At 44.2% G+C, this 21,269-nt stretch overlaps 1 protein-coding gene and 1 long non-coding RNA gene across 2 annotated transcripts in view; one reads left to right on the top strand and one right to left on the bottom strand.

Moving 5' to 3' along the window:
* Positions 1-627: 627 nt before the first annotated feature.
* LOC147103159 (hairy/enhancer-of-split related with YRPW motif protein 1-like) lies at positions 628-18,908 on the bottom strand. The gene is made up of 5 exons (XM_085962503.1): positions 18,811-18,908; positions 18,181-18,247; positions 18,010-18,093; positions 16,354-16,435; positions 628-2,510 (listed from the first exon to the last, which is right to left on the bottom strand). Exons 1-5 carry the CDS (start codon positions 18,888-18,890, stop codon positions 1,759-1,761), a joined length of 1,065 nt encoding a protein of 354 aa, XP_085818629.1. The 5' UTR covers positions 18,891-18,908; the 3' UTR covers positions 628-1,758.
* A 202-nt stretch (positions 18,909-19,110) lies between these two features.
* LOC147103158 (uncharacterized) overlaps positions 19,111-21,269 on the top strand; it is a 96,477-nt gene continuing 94,318 nt past the window's right edge. Inside the window, exon 1 of the long non-coding RNA XR_015072905.1 lies at positions 19,111-19,199. This is a non-coding gene — a long non-coding RNA (uncharacterized LOC147103158). The remainder of the gene's footprint in view (positions 19,200-21,269) is intronic.

Genomic DNA, 21,269 nt, shown 5'->3' with positions numbered 1-21,269 from the left:
ATTACTGCTACTGGTATTGCAAATATCAGCAACTGATCTGTATGAATGGTGCAATCCATGTACCAACTCCAATGCTCATACTTTAGGTACCAGTAGCAGGTCTACAGCAGTGCTTTACCCAATCTGTACCCGTACTAGTGTTAGAAGCACTTCATACCCTGATTGGAGTTGTATAAAATGAACATTTTATTAGGTCCAACATTTCCTGCACACTTTCTGGAATGCTGAGAGCTGGAAAGTGCATTACTTTGACTCCACATAGATTTCTGATTAAGAAAAGAAACACATAGGCCTGGATTTTAGCCTGGAGGTGAGTTCTCTGCGGGGGGCTGTTGTGAGGTCAGGAAACCCGGAATAATGGGTTTCCCAAATGTCCTGCAGCAGGGCTCCTTTGAGTGGGGTTCCCACCCACAGACAGCCTGATTTACAGGTAGAGGCCTTTCGGGCGGGGAGCCTGCTTCACAAGCCTATGAGAGCAGGTGGGTATTGAGGGAGTGAGAGAGTTTGTGGGGGGTGGTCATTATCGCAGGGGGTGCTGGATTGCGGGGGGGGGGGGGTCCAGATCACAGGGGGGCTGGATTGCAGATCGCGGGTGGGGGTCCGCATCGTTGGGGGGGGGGGTTCCAGATTATGCGGGGGGGGGTGGGGCAGTCTGATGGTGGTCTGGGGCTCCGATGGTGGTCCGGGGGGATCTGATGGTGGACGGGGGGGAGCAGACAGATCACGGGGAGCGGCGGGGGGGGGGGGGGGGGCAGTTCCTGGGTAGCTCGTCGGGCCTGGCAGGCAGCCTCATTAAAATATTTAAATGACCAACCCACTTCCTGCGAGCAGATTGGTCGCCCACCCCTCGTCCCGCCTCTGTTAAAACTGGAAGTGGGCGAGTTTGAGGCGGGTTCAGTTCCTGTTACAGATTTTTTGCATTTTAGCCCCTGGCACGACCCCAACCCACCCATTGTCGGGAGTTAAGATTCAGCCCATAATTTCTATGGCCTGGTAGTTTTTGCAATTGATCCTTAGAATTCTAAAACCTGAGTTATGAAGTCCCAGATTGAACTGTCATTTGCTATTTTGCGGCAAGCTTTACAATTTCTTTTCCAGACAACAAGAAGGAACACTGCTCTCCACATAATTAAAGGACTAATCCTCAGCAGTGTCTTGACTCATTATAGAGTAGAGTAGTATACAATGTAGATAGTCTATATTCACAACTCAAAGAAAACAGCTATTGCTGGAGATGACAATTAAGGAATGAAAGTGAGAGAATATAAGGCAGAATTATACTTAACAAGCACATTACTCTCCCTTATTAGGGGCTTCGAAAACAAACCAGCACCAGACTTGTACCAGCAATGAACTGAAACTTATATATGGCGGGAGGAGACCAAGAATGAAGGAAGACTGGCAGATGACTAAATACTGAACACAAAGAACTGCTCAACTTACACTAGCCAAGGTAAATGCTAGGAACAAGCTCTTTCTGAGAAACTAACGCACTGCTGTGGGGAAGGGTGGAGTAAGTTATGGAAAAATACAGCACTTCATTTATCAGACAAAAAAAACCCAATTGCTTCACAGATTAGAAGGCTGGAGGAAACCGCTGCACTGTGTAATATGTACAGATACTGAACTTCAGTTTTTTTTCCTCTCACTTCAGTAAGGAATACAACTTGCTTATATCTAACAGGATATTTTCTAGCACAATATATTCTTATATCACAATAGAAATGTAGTTAAAATCTTTTCCCGATTAGGCTAGGTTCAGAAAGCCCCAATCTCAGTAGTCCATGATCTCTGGGGCTTGTGAGTGCTCAGGTTGCTTGTCTGGCCAGAGGGATTAAGTCGGACGTGTGATACGGATGGAAAAAGTCCTAAAGACCCAGGAATGGATGCGGCAGTTGTATGAATAGCGCTGGAATTGGAAGTTGGTGACAGCAAGGGTGAGGTAATTTGTGGAGATACTGCAACACCAGTCAACATCTTGTTGGTTGAGCTCACAGTGGACAGGACGCCAGGAAAGGTGCATGTCATGTTGGACAGGACTCTATGAATAGGTGATGTCAGGTTTGACAGGAGATTGAGACTGGATGATGTCATGTTTGGGAGAAGGTTGTGCGCGGGCGACATCACAGTGGATGCTATTCTGTCGAGAGGAATTCCTCTCAGAGCTGAGGTGGAGTATGCCAGTGCAGAGCCGGTAAGGAAGGCTGGGTTATGGAGAGAGTCCCTGCATGGTAATTGTGCTCCTTCCGCTGTCTGTGGGAACAAAGCAGCTATATGGTGGTGTGGCCAAGTCCAGGCCCGGTGGATCAAGGAAGACGGTACCAATGGTGTAGGTTCTATCTCAGATACATAGTTGTTGAGATGAGATACCAGACGATCCTTAAGTGGATCAGTATTGTCATGGCCTTGAAATCGTTCAAGTGAGCTGAGATACCTTATGACTTCAGCGAGACATTCTTTGAATCCCATACTCCTGTAATCCACGGCCAGCAAGTTAGGATCAAAATAACCTGTCAGTAAAATAGTTATAGTTAGCATCGACTCAGCAAAGCCTTGTTCATTATTCAATTCTGTTACATTTTGGTATGTACAGTAGAGTGACCATCTACAAAGTTGATTGCTATAGTCCTTCAATGGCTTTGGGCTTGCATCTGTTTTTACACAACTCATAAAAATAATGCAATCATTTAAAAAAATATATTTTTCTTATATTTCTTCTGAATGTTCGTGTTTATCAATAGATGAAGCACAAATCCAAAGAGGTAATATTGATATAAGGATCAATTTTGAGAGGCCCGGGCTATGGAGCCTCATAAAATTTAGTTTTATATAAAAGATGACCAAGTACATATTTGAACCACTGTGATTTGTTTTGACCAACATCCAAAAACAGCAGAAGACATCTAAAAGGGGAGAAAAACTGTACTGGGTCTTATCAATAAGATAAAAACAGATACGAAGGAGAATTTACTGTAACAGGAAAAAGACTAAAGAAGCTAGGATGTAACTTTTTAAAATCATAAATCGAACTGAGGAGTGAGTTTAAGGAAGCTCTATGTGTTGAACCAGGAGTGAACTAGGAGACATTTATAAACGGAGAAAATCTTGATCTAGCCATGATTAAAGAGATTAAATAGATAACTCATGGATTAACTTACCATTTAAAGCAGCGGGTGTATTTGTCAAAACATTAAAAGAAATAGATAGATTCCTGATTCAACAGGCAATGGGTATAAATACAGGCTCAGCACTAAGGCAGGTTGGGTGAGTCCTATACATGAACTTGACTGATGTAGTGAGCTAATAAGCTAAATGGTCTTTTCTCATTCCTATGCTTGGACAGTGACAGGTGGGAACTGAGTGTAGGTTGAACTGTGTAAGTTTTGTTTTTTTAGTTTTAAATCAATCAATTAAAGCTGGGTTTAGATATAATATATATATATTACAATTTTCACAATGTATGTTATGCACAATGACATAGGTTTAGCATAGTGGCCCAGAACTTGGTGTCGGGGGCTTGCTGCGCGTGCAAGCCCCCGATGTGCACTTACCCGGCGCGCCGACATCTGAAACCTGGCCCGCAGTGGATTTCCTGTCAGTGGCCAGGTTCTGATGTCGGCGCGCTGTGCTAACCTGACCCAGCGGCGTAGTTAGTGCGATGTGCCGGCTGGGATCAGGTGAGCACTGTTCAGCCAATCAGGGGAGGGGAAACTTCATTCATAAGTTTGAGAGTAAGAACTGTCAAACTCATGAGAAGTACTGCACCCCAAAACACGTCTTAAACTTTAAATAAAATTTTAAAAAACATCCCAATCATTAAATTAAGTATAAATAAGTTAAAAAAAAATAATTTAAACAATAATTTTTTTTTTGAAAAAAATTAATTTATAATAAAAAGGGTCTAAAACTAAACTTACCTTATTGTAGATTCTTTCAAATAATAAACCTGTGGGAAAAAAAATTCTAAATTGCACTAAAACACCACTTACCTGTAAAAATAAATACTTACGTGTGCTTTTTGCAAGCGTAAAGACCGGAGGCCTTTACACATGCGCAAATCCCCCAAAACAGAGGAAATCCAAGACGCACGCGCTGCCCCCTACAGCGCACGCGCTAGCCTCTTCAACTCTTGGGTTAGAGGAGAGGAAATGCCGGTTTTCAGCGCATGCGCTGTGCATGCTGAAAACCGGCATTTCCTCCGGCCAGATGCGTGAGTACCCCTTCCGTACTCACGCGTTTGGGGAGGAATTACTGCCCCAATGTCAGCTCAGTTGGTAGCACTCTCGCCTCTGAGTCAGAAGGTTGTGGGTTCAAGTCCCACTCCAGAGACTTGAGCACAAAAATCTAGGCTGACACTCCAGTGCAGTGCTGAGGGAGTGCTGCACAGTCGGAGGTGGCGTTTTTCGGATGAGACGTTAAGCCGAGGCCCTGTTTGCTCTCTCAGGTGGATGTAAAACATCCTATGGCACTATTTCGAAGAAGAGCAGGGGAGTTATCCCCAGTGTCCGAGCTCTCAATTCTTCAATCAACATCATTCAAACAGATTATCTGGTCATTATCGCATTGCTGTTTGTTGGAGCTTGCTGTGCGCAATTTGGCTGCTGCATTTCTCACATTACAACAGTGACTACACTTCAAAAAAAGTACTTCATTGGCAGTAAAGTGTTTTGGGACGTCCAGTGGTCATGAAAGACACTGGGCAGGATTTTCATTAGGCCGTGGAGGCGGGATTGGAGGCGTGTGGGGGGTTAAAATTGCAAAAACTGGCGTGCGGGCCCAACCCTGCCTCCAAGCAATTTTCATTAATTCGTGTCTAATGGTCCCGTCTCCGTCCCGCCTCCAAGAGGCGGGATAGGCCGTTAAGGCCCTTAACAAGCACTAAATTGCCTCTATAATGCCATTTTGAAAGGCCTTTGCGATTTTAACCCTTTTCCCACGTGAAACACGCCTGTTCTGAAACACGACGGTGAAACCTGGCGGGAGCACAATTGGATTGCTGACTATCAGCTGTAGCTCAACCATTAAAGAGGAGATTTGATCAGCCATCATTTGCAGGTGGCAGGACTTTGTAGTCTCAGGTCTGGGGGAACTTTTAGAAGGCATAACCACAACTGTGGAAGTTTGGAGCCTGACATCCATCTCCAGTGTGACCTCCTGGGGAACCCCTCTCACCACATTCACTGAGCGCTTCCTCAACTGAGGCATCTACCAGAAGCATGGGAGCCATTTATTTCCTTCCCTTCTGGACATTAGATGATGAAGACCAGCTGCGGCACCAGCAGAACCATGAACAGCAGCAGCACCAACAGCAGCAGCAACAACAGGTGCGCCAAGCTGCTGCTCACCCACTTGAAGCTGCACAGGCCAGAAGGGGCCAGCGCATGGAAGCCCGTCGGCGCAGGAGATACCCCCCAAACAGGGTCTACAGACACAGGGTCAGCTACCTCAACATGTCTGAGCAGCAGTGCCAAAGGCGGCTCCGACTTTCGTGAGAGGTAATGGGTGACATCTGCGCAATGTTGCAACAAGACCTGCAGGCCAGAGGACCAGGTGGACAACCCTTACCAGTGGCCGTCAAAGTCACCACCTCACTCAACTTTTTTGCCTCAGGCTCATTCCAGGGATCAGCAGCAGACATCAGCGGCATCTCCCAGGCGGCCGCACACACTTGCATCACGCAGGTAACCGATGCCCTCTTTTGCCATCACGCACAATTACATCCATTTCACCAAGGATCAAGCAAGTGTCACGGTGCGTGCGTTTGGATTAGCTAATCTGGCAGGCTTTCCAAGGGTGCAGGGCGTCGTTGACTGCACACATCACAGAATCACAGAAACCCCATTTCGGCCCATCGAGCCTACACTGACACATATCCCACCCGATCCCCGTAACCCCTACACCAACACATATCCCACCCTATCCCCGTAACCCCACGTATTTAATCCCCCTAACACTAAGGGTCAATTTTATCATAGCCAATCAACCTAACCTGCACATCTTTGGACTGTGGGAGGAAACCGGAGCACCCGGAGTAAACCCACGCAAACACGGGGAGAATGTGCCCCTTAAGGCATGTGGCCCTTAAGGCACCCCATCGCAATCCAGGTATTTTTGTCAACCGCAAGGGCTTCCACTCCCTTAACGTTCAGCTGGTGTGTGACCACAAGAAGGAAATTTTGCATGTTTGTGCCAAGTACCCTGGCAGTTGCCATGACTCCTTCATACTGCGCCAGTCTAGTGTGCCTCCACTATTCAGTCCGCCAGACCAACTTAACGGATGGCTACTTGGAGACAAGGGCTATACCCTGAAGACGTGGCTAATGATGCCGTTGAGGAGCCCATCCAACGAAGCTGAGGAGAGCTACAACTCCAGCCACATGTCCACCAGAGCCATAATCAAGCAAACCATCGGTTTGCTGAAGATGCGCTTCAGATGCCTGGATAGATCAGGTGGAGCACTGCAGTACTCAGCAGCCAGGGTCTCCAGAATCATCGTAGTTTGCTGTGCATTTCACAACATGGCACAGCGTCGTGGCTTGCAGATTCCTGAGGACCAAGTGGCTCATCACATATCTTCCTCAGATGAGGAGGAGGAGAAGGAGGAGAGCGAAAATGAACATCTTGCAGAGGCCCATCAACCAGCGGCAGCAGTACACGAGAACATTGCTGCCCGGGATGCAAGGAACGCACTCATCTTGGCCAGATTTGCTTAGCCTAGCCAATCAAGCACTTTTGCCTGGCAGCTTCTTACCTGAGCATCGGTAATGGCCAAGGAGCCACGGATTCCTAGCAATTTGACCACCATACTGACAGTTGCAAGTAATCCTAAGCCCTCAATGTGAAAGTCCCATTCACGAAATGACACACGCCACAACTACAGCAGTAGCCATCAGATTTTTTATTTACATTATTCATCTGATGGCTTTTTCACAGAAAACATCAAATTTCTCCCAAGTGACTACCCTTGTGACTATTTGTGCAGTATCTTTCTCTTACCCGTGTTCCAATGTGGTGCTTCCCCTGTGGCTTCAGCAGATGTGGAGGCCCCTTGCTCACTTTCATGCTGCTCCTGCCTCGACACCTTTGGCGGGCGTCCTCTGGGGTTGCGAACCTGTGAGGGCTCGGCAACAGTCTGCTGATCCTGCGGCTGTGCAGGGGTTGAGACGCCGATCTCAGATGGGTGTGGACTCTGGTGGGGCTCTGACCGAGGGCTCTGCAGTGGTATAGAAGTGTGAGCGCTTGGAGAGGAGCCTCCACTTCCTTGATGTCTGCCACCAACTTCCCTCTCATGGGCCAGGTCCCCCTCAGCACTTGCAAGTGGCTTGAGAGCACCTTGCTGCACATCAGGGGGGCCCCATGGGGACCCGTATCTGCACTGGCAGTCCTACTCATGAGGACTTCCATGAAGGTCTGGTTTCTCTGTTCAATAGATGACCATCGCTCCTCCAGAGATGTCATTCTATTCTGAACACTCACCATGTTTTCTGCACTCTGGCGACTTATCACCTCCATGGAGGTTGCCATCCTTTCCATGGTGATGTGTTCATGCGCCAATGACTCCACAAAGGCTCTGCTCATGTTCGCTATGGACTCCTCCATTCGCTCCACACTCGCAGCGACCGTGCAGACAAAACCTGCCAGAGACTCCTGCATCTGTTCCTGGAGTTCCAGCACCGCTGATCTTATGGATGGACCCAGAGGCAGAGGGTCGACATGCAGCTGAGCCGAGCTGGCAGAGTCCTGCACCCTCCGACTAGAACTCTCCACTGCTGTCCCTGTCTCCACAATCTGCTGATGCTCACTTGTGAGCTGTGATACACCAGGTGACAGCACTACTCTATGTCCCGAAGGTCCCACGGAGGTGTGTCTGCGCTGGTGCTGGGTGTGCTGAATTCTGCTGATGCTGTGCCCTCAGAGGTTGCAGCTTCCTCTGAGGAGTCTTGAGGCTCAGGCTCTTCCTCCTGGCTAGTGGGGACGGGTGCTTACGATGGTCCTGTGGGGGAGTAAAGGAAAGAGTCAGAGATGTGATGCCAAGGTTACATGCACATTGCATATTGCAGATGATCATTAGTCCATCTGTTAGAGCTTCAGAATCATTATCAGTGACTCATGCAATGTCAATGAGAGATGGAAAACTATTCTGTCACCAGCTTGCTGTGATGCACCCCTCTGTCCGTCCCCCACTTGCGCATCTTCCTCCACTCCTACAATCTCCAGGACCGCCTCCTCCCAGGGGGTGAGGTGAACTACTGAGGGTGGCTCTCCTCCTGTCCTCGCTCTTTCTCGCTTATTGTGAGCTCTCTTTTCCTGCAATGAGGGAGACAAGTGGAGGTTGAGTGAGAATGAAGGAGTGAGTGTAGAGATTCTATAGCATAGATACCTAGAAGGAGACAAAGATGGAGTGAGGTGGCAAGACCAAGGGCCCTCCCTGTGTGTTGTCAGTTGTTTTCATAGCATCACAGTGATAGGGAGTGTGAGGGCTGCATAGTCGAATAGTTAGGTGAATGTGACCACAGAGAGAGAGGGAATGGTTAAGTGTGCATGGCTGTCAGTGTCAAGTGGGATGTGGAGGAAGAGATTGCTAAAGCTGAGTGCTGGTGAGGAAAGGCAATGGGGATCAGATTGAGGGTGATGGGAAATTCATACTCACTTTTCCAGTGCGCAGAAGGTCATGAAATCTCTTCCTGCATTGAATCCAGGTTCTGCGGGTTACTGATAATGAGTTGACCTCCTCTGCCACCTGGACCCATACAGCCTTTGTCTGCTGGGGAGGCTTCTTCCTCCCTGAGGAAGGGAAGAGCACCTCTTTATGAGCTCTTGCTCCCTCAACTAAAGCCTGCAAGGCAACGTCATCAAACCTCGGAGCAGCCCTAGCTCTCTCGCTGGTCTTTCTTCCTCCAGGTCCCTGCAGCATGAAAGGCCAAAAGGCTGGCTGTCTGCAGAAGAAGCAAGGCTTGTTGCAGACCTTAAATGCAGCAGCAATGATGACGTCATCGGAGGCGACTTTCAGACTGGAAAAACTCATTTGCCATGGGTTCCCACACGTTGGAACTCAATTGGCCAGTTAAGTTAAAATCGCATCAATCTCCCACATCGATTTAGATTTGGGTGGATAACACGAAATGCGGATTACACGACCCCAGACCGCCCCTGAATTAAAATCCAGCCCACTATCTTTCGTTTTATAAAAATTACAGTTCAGAGCAGCTAAACCTCAGTGTAATTCAATTGAACTGCCTATACCAAGAACATCCCAAAGAGGTGGTCTTGCAATCGAATCATGCTGTGTTGACTTAGGTATAATAACTGGACACAATATGCCAGGCATGATCCAACAGACAGAGAGCTTAAAGTGTTGACTCCTTCTCAGAACATCATAAGCTTGGATCCCTGGTTTGCTTGTCACTAAACTTATTTTTCACTGGAGTGAATTTAACCAGTTCTGAGCCAGACCACCAGCTGAAGCTGGGTATTATTCTTACCTTTAATTTGCATCGGCAAAGTGCCTTAACTTTAGCCTTTGAAAAGCATCCACTATGGAGATTTTTTCCATTTCCCACATTAGCCATCTTTATGGTGTCTCTCAGTGAGGTTGCTAGTTTAATGCTACTTAGTACCAAATTGTATCCATTTTTTTTTACCATGGATCTACACCTACTAGAAACTGGGTTACAATCTGCCCAAGCTCATTCCATGTGAGACCCTGACAACCAGCAGAGAAAGAAGACATTTCCCTCATTGGTCTGGGCTGGTATCCTAAACCGTATCCCAGAGGTGAAAGGACAGCGTTCTAACTTAAGGTCCATCTAGTCTCCTTCACACAAGATTCAATCCCTCCACCGACTAAACAATGAAATAATTGCTTTTATATTATATTTCCCAGTGGGGCGAGTGTTAAAAGTCAAGGACATGTATGTTTTTGCAGTCTTTCTTGCATCAATATATCAAACATTTTTGCTGTTCTACCAAATTTTATAGCTAAGTAGCTCGACCAGCTGCCATTATAAAAGTATTTATTGCCTACATTTTCCATAACTAACGGTAATCCTAATCCACACCCTATACATAATCCTAACCATAAGAGTTTGGCATTGAATGGGGAATGTTTGAACAATATATTTAGAAGCAACACTGGTCTAAATTAATGTCATATTAAGGCTGATCATTGAATATTAGTTAGATGATATTACTACATCCCACAAAATAATCATTTTGAGAACTTCCACTAAACTTTTCATATCAGTTTCAAACGACCTATGACAAATTTATTCAGAATGGTCTCCTGTACAATTCTACAAATGGTGATATGCAAGTAGGAACATAGGGACAGGAATAGGCCATTCTGTCTATTAAAGCTGCTCTGCCATTTTGTTAGCCATGTAACTCCACCTTTTTAATCCCAATGCCCTTCCTATTCTCCATAGGTCAGGAATATCAATGATGGGAAAAGGAATATTTTTCAACACTTTATACTCAGCATCAGCACCAAGTTCCTAGGCCAGGTACAGCAATGGTTAAATGCAACGTAAATATTCCTCTGCCTCAACCATTAACTTTGACCCTAATTGCAGCAGAGCATCCCTTACTGCACAAGTGTGATGTGCTATTACCAATAGTAGTTGCCATCCTTACGGTCTCTCCAAATCAGGCTTGCCGTTGAAGCTGAATTTATACTCCTCCTGTAGCATTGGTGCAAAGCTAAGGAGTTTCAGTATAAATCCAGCGTCAGGGCCTGACATGACGCTGGAGCAAGATGGAGTTAAGCTCGAGCCTCACTCCAGGTTGCTCCACTGTCAGGTCATGTTCCAAATCTGGATTTACACTACAACTTTAGTGTTGCTGCAAAGCAAAACCGCTTTGCATGGATGCTACAGTTATAGTACAAATGGAGCCTTAATACCAACTTAACGCTGAATCATAGGCTGGTTTATACTAAATACCCACATTCACCAGGAACTGGGGGCATATTTTCCCCTTTTGCAGAGAAAGGGTTCATAACACAATTTTTTTTGCTGTTGATTTATGCAATCTGCCTTCATAATTTAACCCTTTAAGCCCTGGTGTCATTCTGGTGAATCTGTGTTGCATCTCCTCCAAGGCCAATATATTTAACCTGAGGTTCGGCGCCCAAAACTGAATGCAGTACCTGAGATGGGGTCTGACCAGGGCTCTGTACAACTGAAGCAATACTTCTTCACTTCTGAATTCCAGCCCGCTTTACATAAGGACCAACATTCCATTAGCCTTTTTGATTACTTTTTGTACCTGTTCACTAACTTTTAGTGATTTGTGTACATAGAGACCTAAATCCCTTTGCTCGTCCACGGCTCCTAGTCTCTATTAAGAAAATATTCCAATTAATCTTTCTCAGATCCTCACACTTCTTCACATTAAACTCCATCTGCCACAGTTTTGCCCACTCACTGAGTCAGTATATGTCCCTTTGTATCTTTCTGTTCCCATCCACACAACTTACTGTACCTCCTAACAAGTGTCATCTGCAAACTTGGATATACAACTCTCTATTCCTTCATCCAAGTCATAAAAGCTGAAGCCCCAGCACAGATCCCTGAAGAAGACCATTTGTCATATCCTACCAATAAGAGAATAAGCCCTTTATCCCTATGCTCTCTCTCCTACCTCCCAACCATTTATTAATTGAGAATGTTCAGATTCAGTACATGATATGTGTCACTGATTGTGCTGGAAGCCTTTAGTTCACCGATAGTTCAAAAGGACAGAGGCCATTGGTCCATCTCAACTGTGCCAGCTCTCTGAAAGGGTTATTCATTTAGTTCCATTCCCCTACCCTCTCCAAATTTTCTTTTGGAGAAATACCACATAAGTTCAGCAGGTCACAAGTTGTTGACTACATGCATCATTTGTAAGACATTATTTGCTGCACTGTCTTTCAAAACTTGGAAAAAAATTACAAAGCTGAATACATAATGAGCCTAAATTTTGCAATCTAATTGTAGACTTTATTAACCAATCTAATTTTAGTGCTCTTCTCTGATTTAATCACTATACAACTACGTGCAGTAGAGTGGAACTGAATTTTAAAGTCACATTTATTAGGAGTTCAGTTTTAAGTTCTCATTAAGTGGACATTGAAGTTTTTTATCCCATTATTACCCAATGTTCCACATTAATTATGGATAGACCAAGATATTGGCCCAGAAATTCGGGTCCCAACGCGTGAGTACGCACGGGGTACTCACGCGTAGGCCCAACGAAAGTGCCGGTTTCGTGCATGCACTGCACATGCGCGGGAAACTGGCACTTCCGTTCCCCTGAAAGAAGGGGTTCAGTGGTCGAATGCGTGCGCTGGAGAGGCAGCGCGTGCGCATCGAACTTACGTTTTTTTTTGCAGGTTTCTCCAGGAGGGTAAGTCTCCAGGACTTACACTTTTAAAAAGCAGGTGCAAGGCCTGCTTTTAACAAGGTAAGTGGTGAATTAATTAAAATTAAAACATTTTTCCACAGGTTTATTATTTTTAAATACTTTAAAGAAAGGTAAGTTTATTTTTAGCCCTGTTAGAAAATGTAAATAATTTTTTCAAAAATTTAAATTATTGTTTAAAATAGTTATTTCATGTAATTTATAGTTATTTTAAAAATGTGATTTCAAAAAAAAATTATTTGAAGTTTTAGTGATGTTTTGGGGCTTATAATATTTATAGATTTGACAGCTCTTCCTGTCAAACTTATGAATGAAACATTCCCTGCTACCATTGGCTCTCCATGGCCCACGTGATCCCAGGGGACGCATCGAACTAACTGTGCCCCTGGGATACGCAAGCACTGCGCGCCGGCAGTTGGAGGAGGCCCAGGATCGGAATCCCACGCGGGCTCACAGCTCAACGGCTGGCGCGCTAGGTAAGTGCAGGTCGGGGGCTTGCACCCGTGGGAAGCCTCCAACCAGAATTTCTGGGCCATTGAAACTCATCAATTTGGCAACAAGTAGAGCTCATTTTCAGTTGTTTACAGAGCTATGTAATGGAATATAGCTTATCCACTTCAGAGTCTGCCTAACCGTTCAAGGTGTAGCTTTTTCAAAAGTCTAAAGTTTTCTCCAATCATCTGCATGGAAGTTTACTCTGACAAATGTATATGTGTAATTTCTAAACATCTGGCATTGCAACCCTTCGGTAACAGATGGAAATAAGCAACAAATATGTTTTTATGACTTAGAAGTGTGCAATGGTAACAAATATCCAAGTAGGTGAGCTAAACCACTGTTGTGTAGGTGGGTGAATAATTTCAAGAATGTAGCTTTTGTATGGGGATTAAGACCAGCAAATAAATCCCATGTAAAAAGATTCTAAACTCAAATAGTTACGGGCACTGTATGTCCTCTTTTGATCTACACGTTGTACTACAAGCGAAAAAGTTCATAATCCGTAAGTATAAATAAGTGTTAGGCAAAACACCATGACTATTTCTACAGTTAAAGCTATGGCATTTTTTCCCTCAAAACAGTTGACAGTCATCACATTATTTTATAATTAGGGACTATTGTCTATTTTTAGTAATTTATGATCTGAGATTCAAATAAAGTTATAATATTTTTAATGCGGATATTGAATTTGAAGTAGCAAGATTTACAAGGCATTTATACATATTTACAAATATTTAGTACATGCTATCAAATACATTTCTCAATATTACAAGAGATTTAAATGGTGAGATACATTGGGACCTAATAAATGTGCAAAAAAAGGCATGAAATACTAGTATAAACAGAAAGAATTAAAGGTCAATGCTAACTTTATAGCGAGAACCCAGAATAGGGCAGTTTTGAAAAAGAGTTACCCTTAAACTTCTTTAAATAATTTTTAAAAAACGACTTTTTGTAACACTGTCAACCTCATAAAGTCCACATGTATTTTTCTGACAATAATTGCTATTTTGAGCTTTTATTTCTCTCAAAGATAAACACAGATGTTTGGCAACAACTGGATTTCTTCAAGATGCTGTTTTGCCTTCATATTGCATGGAAAAGATTTTGAAAGCTTTAGAAATTCAGTCACATTCAGTGCACTTTGCTAAATCATATCACTGCATTTTATTCCCTAGTGTGCAATTGATTCATTTATATATTCGTTTCAAATTAATAGATTGGTAACATAAAACTGCAATGGATACATAACCATTAAATTATTTTGATTATGTTTTGACATTTTCATAAAATGCATCTGAATTATTGATAGCAGAGGCTCCCAAACTGGGCGGGGGGGGGGGAGTGACAAGGTTATGGGGGGGGGGGGAGAGGGTGAGGAGGCTATGAGGGTTAGGGGGTCGTGAGGAGGATGTTAGCTCCAACTCACTGACAGGTAATGCCTGCAATATGTATTTTCTCCATTTGTGGTGCTGTAGCCCTACCATCAGCTCTCTCAGGCTGGTTCCCCGCTCTTGCTCTCTCCAAACCTCAGGCACCCCCTGCAAACAGTTCCAGCTTACAGGCATTTTCAATACTCCTCCGTTTAAATGTGTTTCGTTCAGGTAAAAAAAAAGTTGTTAGCCTTCTGGTCTGTACATATTTCTTTTTGGAAGTGCTCACGAGTCCTGGGCCCCGCTGCTATTGAGAAGCAAATAAATAGCAACAAGTCGGTGCCCCCGCCCCACACCACATCCCCTCCCACACACACCACCTCCCCCCAGACCCTGCTTCAAAAGTGTGTTAAAAGGTTCTTTGCCCTGAGTTTTGCAGCTCTGTGAAACATCCTTTCTTGTCCCTGCATCAAAGTCCTCGTGAGCCCTTAGATCCCCGTGATGTTTAGAACGAATAGATAAATAGGCCTCCTTTAAAAACTCGCTTTGTTTGCAAAAATTACTTTATTGTCCAATGCTCTGCACCTTTCTGGAAAGTTTATTTTGCCCTGCTTGGATTTCACGTTGCTGTTTTCTTGGCACCATCTTAAATTGAGAAATAAATTAATAAACTCATGGGTCCTCGATGTTTGCACAAAAAATACTTATATTTTACCTCCTGCAAAGCAACCCGATGTTTCATTGCTCCCTGTTTCACTCGTAAACAACCTGAGCACAGACCCATTCTAGTTCTGACTGCACAGGATCGTTCATCCTGTACCTCACTCACATCCTCAAGCCGAACAGAGGAGAGGCCAGCTTTTCTCATTCCAGTGAAGTCGCTTAAACTGTCATCGTGGCCAGGAAATTCCTCAGATCTGCTTATGCTTCGCTGGCGTTATTTTGCCAGAAGCATCTGCTTAAACCTGCTGGGCAGGTTTAACTGCAGGCGGCGGTGGATCGGGATTCCCGGTAGCTGCAGCGAGGTGAGCACAGCCTCGGGGGAGGAATCATTGTGGGCCGGGAGGAGCAGGAGGGTGCCCTCCCTCCCTCCCCAAGCTCAGCCCTCCCCCCCCCAAGCTCAGCCCTCCCCGGGGTCGGGGATCGGAATCCTCCCCCCAGCTTGGACCTGTTGCTGCGGCGCCCTGATCAGCCAGCGATCCCCGCCCTGTCAATCAGGCTGGCTTCCGGGTTGGGGAACCCGCCCATCACGTCAGCCACAAACTGTGGAGTTAAAACTCCACAACGTGCGGGGAAACCTGAACTTGTGGTTTCCCGCTTTCTACCAGGTTCCCACCGCTCCATGCAGGTGGGAAACGGGAAAATCCCGGCCTGCGAGTTACACAAAGCAATGAACTGAAATCTGCTGCCTGCTTTTTATCTTGCTTCAGTTAATCTTATTTGTTAGTTGACTTGATTTGTAGCTTTCAGCCCAAGTTTTATGGTCTGTTAGTATGGTATTTACCGTCAGACGGAACAAAAAGTAAAGAGAATTCATTGTTCACCCTGCGGCTTTCCATCACAGAATACTTTATGCATAAAGTCGCATTTTGGTTCATAGGAAGTGAGGGCTTGCTAATGAAAGCAGACTCGGTCTCCAATAGATAAATCTTAAATTTTATATGAATACATAAAAGCCAATATTGTAACCTTAACCTTTGTTTGAGTGCCTAATTCCAACTCTGACCCGAGCTGTAACCTGGAGCCTCCTTTCTTTAATTGGTAGCACAGAGGGCAAGCATCAATGAAAAAGTAGCGTGAGAATAAAGTGATGAAATAACCGTTTTACTCATTTCCACTTTTTCCATTAACATTGGCGAGGCCAGGAAATTCACCCTGCTTTAACATCGCCAGAAAACAGATTTATGAGGTCTCATGGGAGTTTCAATACAGTTCCTCAAAACTTTAACATTAACTTTAACACATTAACAAACTTCCTACATAATAGCATAAGCAGACTCAATATCCCCGATACTTATATTTTAAAGGAGTAATGGTTTAAGGTGAACAAAATACAGTGCACTAACCATTTCATTCTTACCTTTACCCCCTGTTGCATGGAGCAACTTCAGATGGTCCACAGTCATCTGCAGGATCTCAGCTTTCTCCAGCTTGGATGATCCCTGAGTAATGGAATAAGGAAACTTCTGTTAAAATGAATAATAATTGTAACATGCACAAAGTAATTAATGAGAAACAGATTCAACTACACTGAATTACTGAATGAATGAGTCAATGCTTTAATGAGTGAGTGAATGAATGAACCATTGATTGAATGAATCATTAAACAAAGAAGTGAATTTTGACTTTCTGTATTCATGGGTATCATTGACACAACTTTATCCTTATTAAAGACAGATATATCTTTCCAAATGGTTCTCAATACAGCAACAGATTGGAAACCAATGTTTTAGCAGGTGCTACAGGGAGAATAAATGAATGTTCCCTGCAAGTTTTCAAAATGATAGTGGAAATTGAAGAGGGATGTGGAGAAGTGTTTTGTAGAAAAGTAGGATATAAGAATCAGAGACCATATGAACTAAAAAAGCCACAGACTGAGCTTGACATAAGGAATTTACTCCTTCATGCTTGAAGTCAGCGACTTATGGATTACACGAGAGGATGAAAGACCGAGTTAAAGCATTCAAAAGCTAACTGGATTGATTTCTGTAGGCAGTAGGATATCTGCTTGGACAGGAAAAAGATGAAAAATGGTTCGATTGGTTTCAGAAACAGGACCTGAGTGACAGAATAAGTAAGATGGGTTCCGTGGCATTTGCTTGTTCTTACATTCTGTTATTATGAGGATATGGTACACTTGAGCAGTTCTGATGAACTAAAAACCATAAGAGCAAAACTCGAGTTGTAATTGTCAGAATCATTATGATGAAGTTATACTACAAGTTCCATCTGACAGTAAAGTGTCAATGGTTCCATCTGACTACTTTCAGAATGCTGTGAGATGGCAGCGCCAAGCTATACTGCCAACTCTGCACCACTCTGTTGTCAGGAGAAATCACAGCACTGCACAGGTATACTTAAAAGCATGTCCAGAATTCTGCTAAATAATGAAACATTATTGTCAGTAAAAAGCAGACTGTCCTGGCTGCTCTTTACTAACATAGAGTGGTGCGGAACTTTTTTAATTTAAAGGTTTGTAAAGTTCATTTTGTACTGGTCCAGTTACCTGCATGCGAAACCAATGTAGGGCGAGACTATCTCCTCAAAATGGTCTCACACAAGAAGCTGAAAGCTGAACTGATGCCATTTCATTGTAGTAATACCGTGCAATTTGCATTTCCCTCTAAAGAGTGTGAAATGAAGACAGTTTTTATTTTTAACTATATACTGTCTTTGGGGAGGGGGGTTGATTGGCAGAAATATTGTTGAACTTCACTCAATGAGTTTACGATGTCCATTACTGACCTTTGCTGTCTGGTCCATATGATGTGGGGCGAGGGATTTTTAAATGAAAATTGTACTGCACCATAATGCAATGTGATTTACCACCTTGTACACGTTATGAAGCGGTTATGGTTATCAGAGTTCTTTGAAGAAATAATAAAAGTTTACAGTCATATGGATTTTCACAGAGTTTTAATGCACTCATATGAATCTAAGTACTTTGTGTCAGGATAAACAATTCAAACGAGGATTTAGATTCTGAAACTAGCATTTATTTGAGTTCATTAATTACCTGTTTTTCAAAAGCTGTTGGGACCAAACGACGCAGTTCAGACAAACTGTTATTAATCCTGTCCCGTCTTCTTTTTTCAATAATCTGTAAGAAAAATATTTAAATACATATAGTTTTAAATAGAACCTAGCCAGTATTTTGCCATTCAGAAATGATAACGTCCCCACTTACTCCACGCCTCTTCTTCCGTGCTAGAATGTGAGAAGTTGTAGTTGGTGAAGTTGATCTAGTCACAGGGCTGAAAACAAGAAAAAAAAATCTAAATATTTGTGTATTTATGTGTCACATTACCAACAGTGACAACTTAGGTTTATCTTTAAATTACATAAATCTGGATGTAAGGGTAAGACAGTCTTTCCTACAGTACGGCAGAATGCATTAACCCTTACACTGCTGTTAAGTTGTAACATTTTAATGGGGCATTAAAATATACTTTTTTTTAACCTGTTGCTCAGTGGAATGAACAATTTGTGTTGAAACAAGGCAGAATTGTATAAACATCTTGTTGTCACATGCGTGTGATGTAACCAAGACAAAAAAGTGGTCTGCAACTGTTCCAGTCGCTCTCTCCCTGTTGACCACAGCCAGTCAGTAGAGATTACTGTCCCTCATAGTCTTGACCCTAAAAAAAAAGGTTGGGGTTTCTGCTGATCTTAACCCTCCAAAAGGTCCACTTGGAAAAAGGAAACTGGTTTAAAATCCCGGAATTGTAAACTATCAGCAAACCCTAAAACAGGTGAAGAAAGAGGTGAAGATGTGCCACAGAATAGGAATGCAAAAATAAGAAATGAAGTTACTCACCAGTAATCTTCCTCTTTCCCAACGTCTATCATCTCCTCCAGATCACTGTCGGAGGAGGTTTCATCATAGAGCCGCTTCATTCTGTGATTTATTTAAAAAAAACAAATATATATTATAAACACTCGGGGAGCGATGTGAAACCCCCACCCACAGGCGTGACTGGAGCCGAAGGTTTCCGCCTGTCTTGGGTTCCTCAATCTTGATGGGGGCAAATTATTGGCGATTCTGTGAATGTTCTTTTCGGTGCTTCTGTTGGATGCTGGAGGCACTTCTGTCGTTGGTGGAGTTTCTGTGAATGTTGACGGTGTTTGTGCTGAAGGTGCTGCTTTCTCTGGATGTTGGTGCGGGCAGAGTATCTCCAGATGTCGACGGCGTTCCTCTGCGGATTGGTAAGAGTTCTGTGTGTGTGTGTGTTTTTAACCTTGACAATGTGTCCCTGGCTCAGACTCGGGCTGCCGGCGGGATGTCCCTGGTTCAAGCTTTCTGTCCACTCTGTCTGTCCGCCTGTGTGTTTCTGCTGTTGTCAGTTTGAGAAGCGCCGACTTGGGTTTGCTTGGAGATTGCTGTGTTTCTTTCCCCGCGAGGCTCTTCCTGTTGCTGGGTCCCTCTCATGTGGTCTCTTTGATGTTTTTTTCTTTCTGACCAAAACGCCCTGGCTCGGTCCCAGATTCTCAGCGCTTGTCTCTCTCTCTCTCTCTTCTCTCGCTCCGATTCCCTTTCTGACCCTCTCTGAAGTTTTCTTCTTGCGGGGCACATTCACTTTCTACGCCTTGTTGGTGATAAGATTTCTCTTTTCGCCATCTCTCTCTGAGTGTATCTCTCTATTTTACTCCATCTCCACTGTGTGTGTGTGGGTGTGTGGTGTGGAGAAGGGGGGTTGATTCTCGACCAAATGAACCCTGACTGGGAACAAGTGCGAGCCTCCAGGCTGACAGACACCCCACCCACCCTTCCACCTGCCCCAGTTACCTGGTTGGCGGGTTGCACAGTTTCCATGAGGGCTGAGACGTGAGAAAAGAGCCGGCAGCTGCGATTTAAAGAGGAAACCGGAGATCCGTGACATCCATCAACACAAAGCTCCTCTCACCTGTCTGAGCGAACCCGCACCCCGGGCACATCACTCACCCTCCACACGGCTGAAACATGGGCTGGCCTGGGCTCAGAGAGCTGCAGGAGGAAAACACACCCGCAGCTGCAGAAGTGGCGCAACATGCACAGCGTCTGTTTTGGAAACAAAAGGCACCCTCACAACGTTTTATTTAGGATAACGTGTTTTTGTTTCAGCCAGGCTGCCAATCTCACAGAGCAGTTCCACAGCTTCAGGTCTGTCAGAGAATGCCAAAGTGCTTTTTGGCTCCGGGGTTTATTTTTGAATCACACAGCGATACAAACAAGTGAAGGGGAAACAACCAATATAAATAAAGATTTAAAAGGTCACGGTCACACTGTATACAGCAGAATCATCGTAGACTCTTAGCAGCACAGAAGGAGGCCATTCGGTCCATCGTGCCTGTACTGGCTCTCTGAAAGAGCGACCAATTAGTCCCACTCCCCTGCTCTTTCCCCATAGCTCTGCAACCCCCCCTCTTTTCAAGTATATATTACTGCAACAATAACAAACTCCAGTTGGTAATAAACACCTGAGTCCAGATCAAGCTAAATGGTCAGTAATGGTCATATGAATTAGACAGAAGATACTGTGGTGAGAGTCTCCACACTAAGACAGTGAGAAACATCGGCGGCCTATTCAAGCACAATGTTGGCAGAGAGGGTAGGGGCCAGGACAGCAAGTTATGGCATTTGTACTAAAGAAAAAATACTTGTCTTCACAGCCTCAGTTTTGCATAAAAATGGCGTTGGTGTCTTAATTGCACCATAATTTACACGTATTCATGAGGCCCTGCCTGCTTCTGGTGGGTGCTTCAGCAGACTCTGAAAATTGCATGGTTAAGATGCCGGCAGGCAGGGAGCCTATTGGGAACGTAGCGGTCAGTACTGCAGTCAGGCGAGCAGGGTTAAAATCGGACCTATAATTATCATTTTGGAGAAGGAAGGAGTCTAAAAGGTAGTGAGTGCTATTGTCACCAAGATAACACCACAAGGAAGTGGTACAATAACATTTTTGTGATGAGAATAACACAATCATGTTGCTTGGTAAACAGAAGGAAAAAGTTTTGTGAACTTAGAACCTCATTATTTATGAGTTGCCTTATCAGGCTGTCTATAAATGAAATTTGTAGTGAAGGAAACATGCCCAACTGTTAAAAAAATTTAAATCAATGCAAGCGGGAATAAAACAGTCCTTGATTCAACGTATAAATAAATGTACTGTTATATTTAAAAACCATAGCAGAGCTTTTTCATCTTCTTGGCCTCGTCATAGAGATTAGGGTACAGTTTCCAAACTGTCTCTTCCCTGAGGAGATAATAATGAAGGAAACATGCCCAATAAACTGTAA

The sequence above is a fragment of the Somniosus microcephalus genome, chromosome 20, assembly GCF_052327205.1.
Source record: "Somniosus microcephalus isolate GS21.2 chromosome 20, FLI_Smic_1.0, whole genome shotgun sequence".
Lineage (NCBI taxonomy): Eukaryota > Metazoa > Chordata > Chondrichthyes > Squaliformes > Somniosidae > Somniosus > Somniosus microcephalus.
This window is presented reverse-complemented; position numbering and strand designations above follow the sequence as displayed.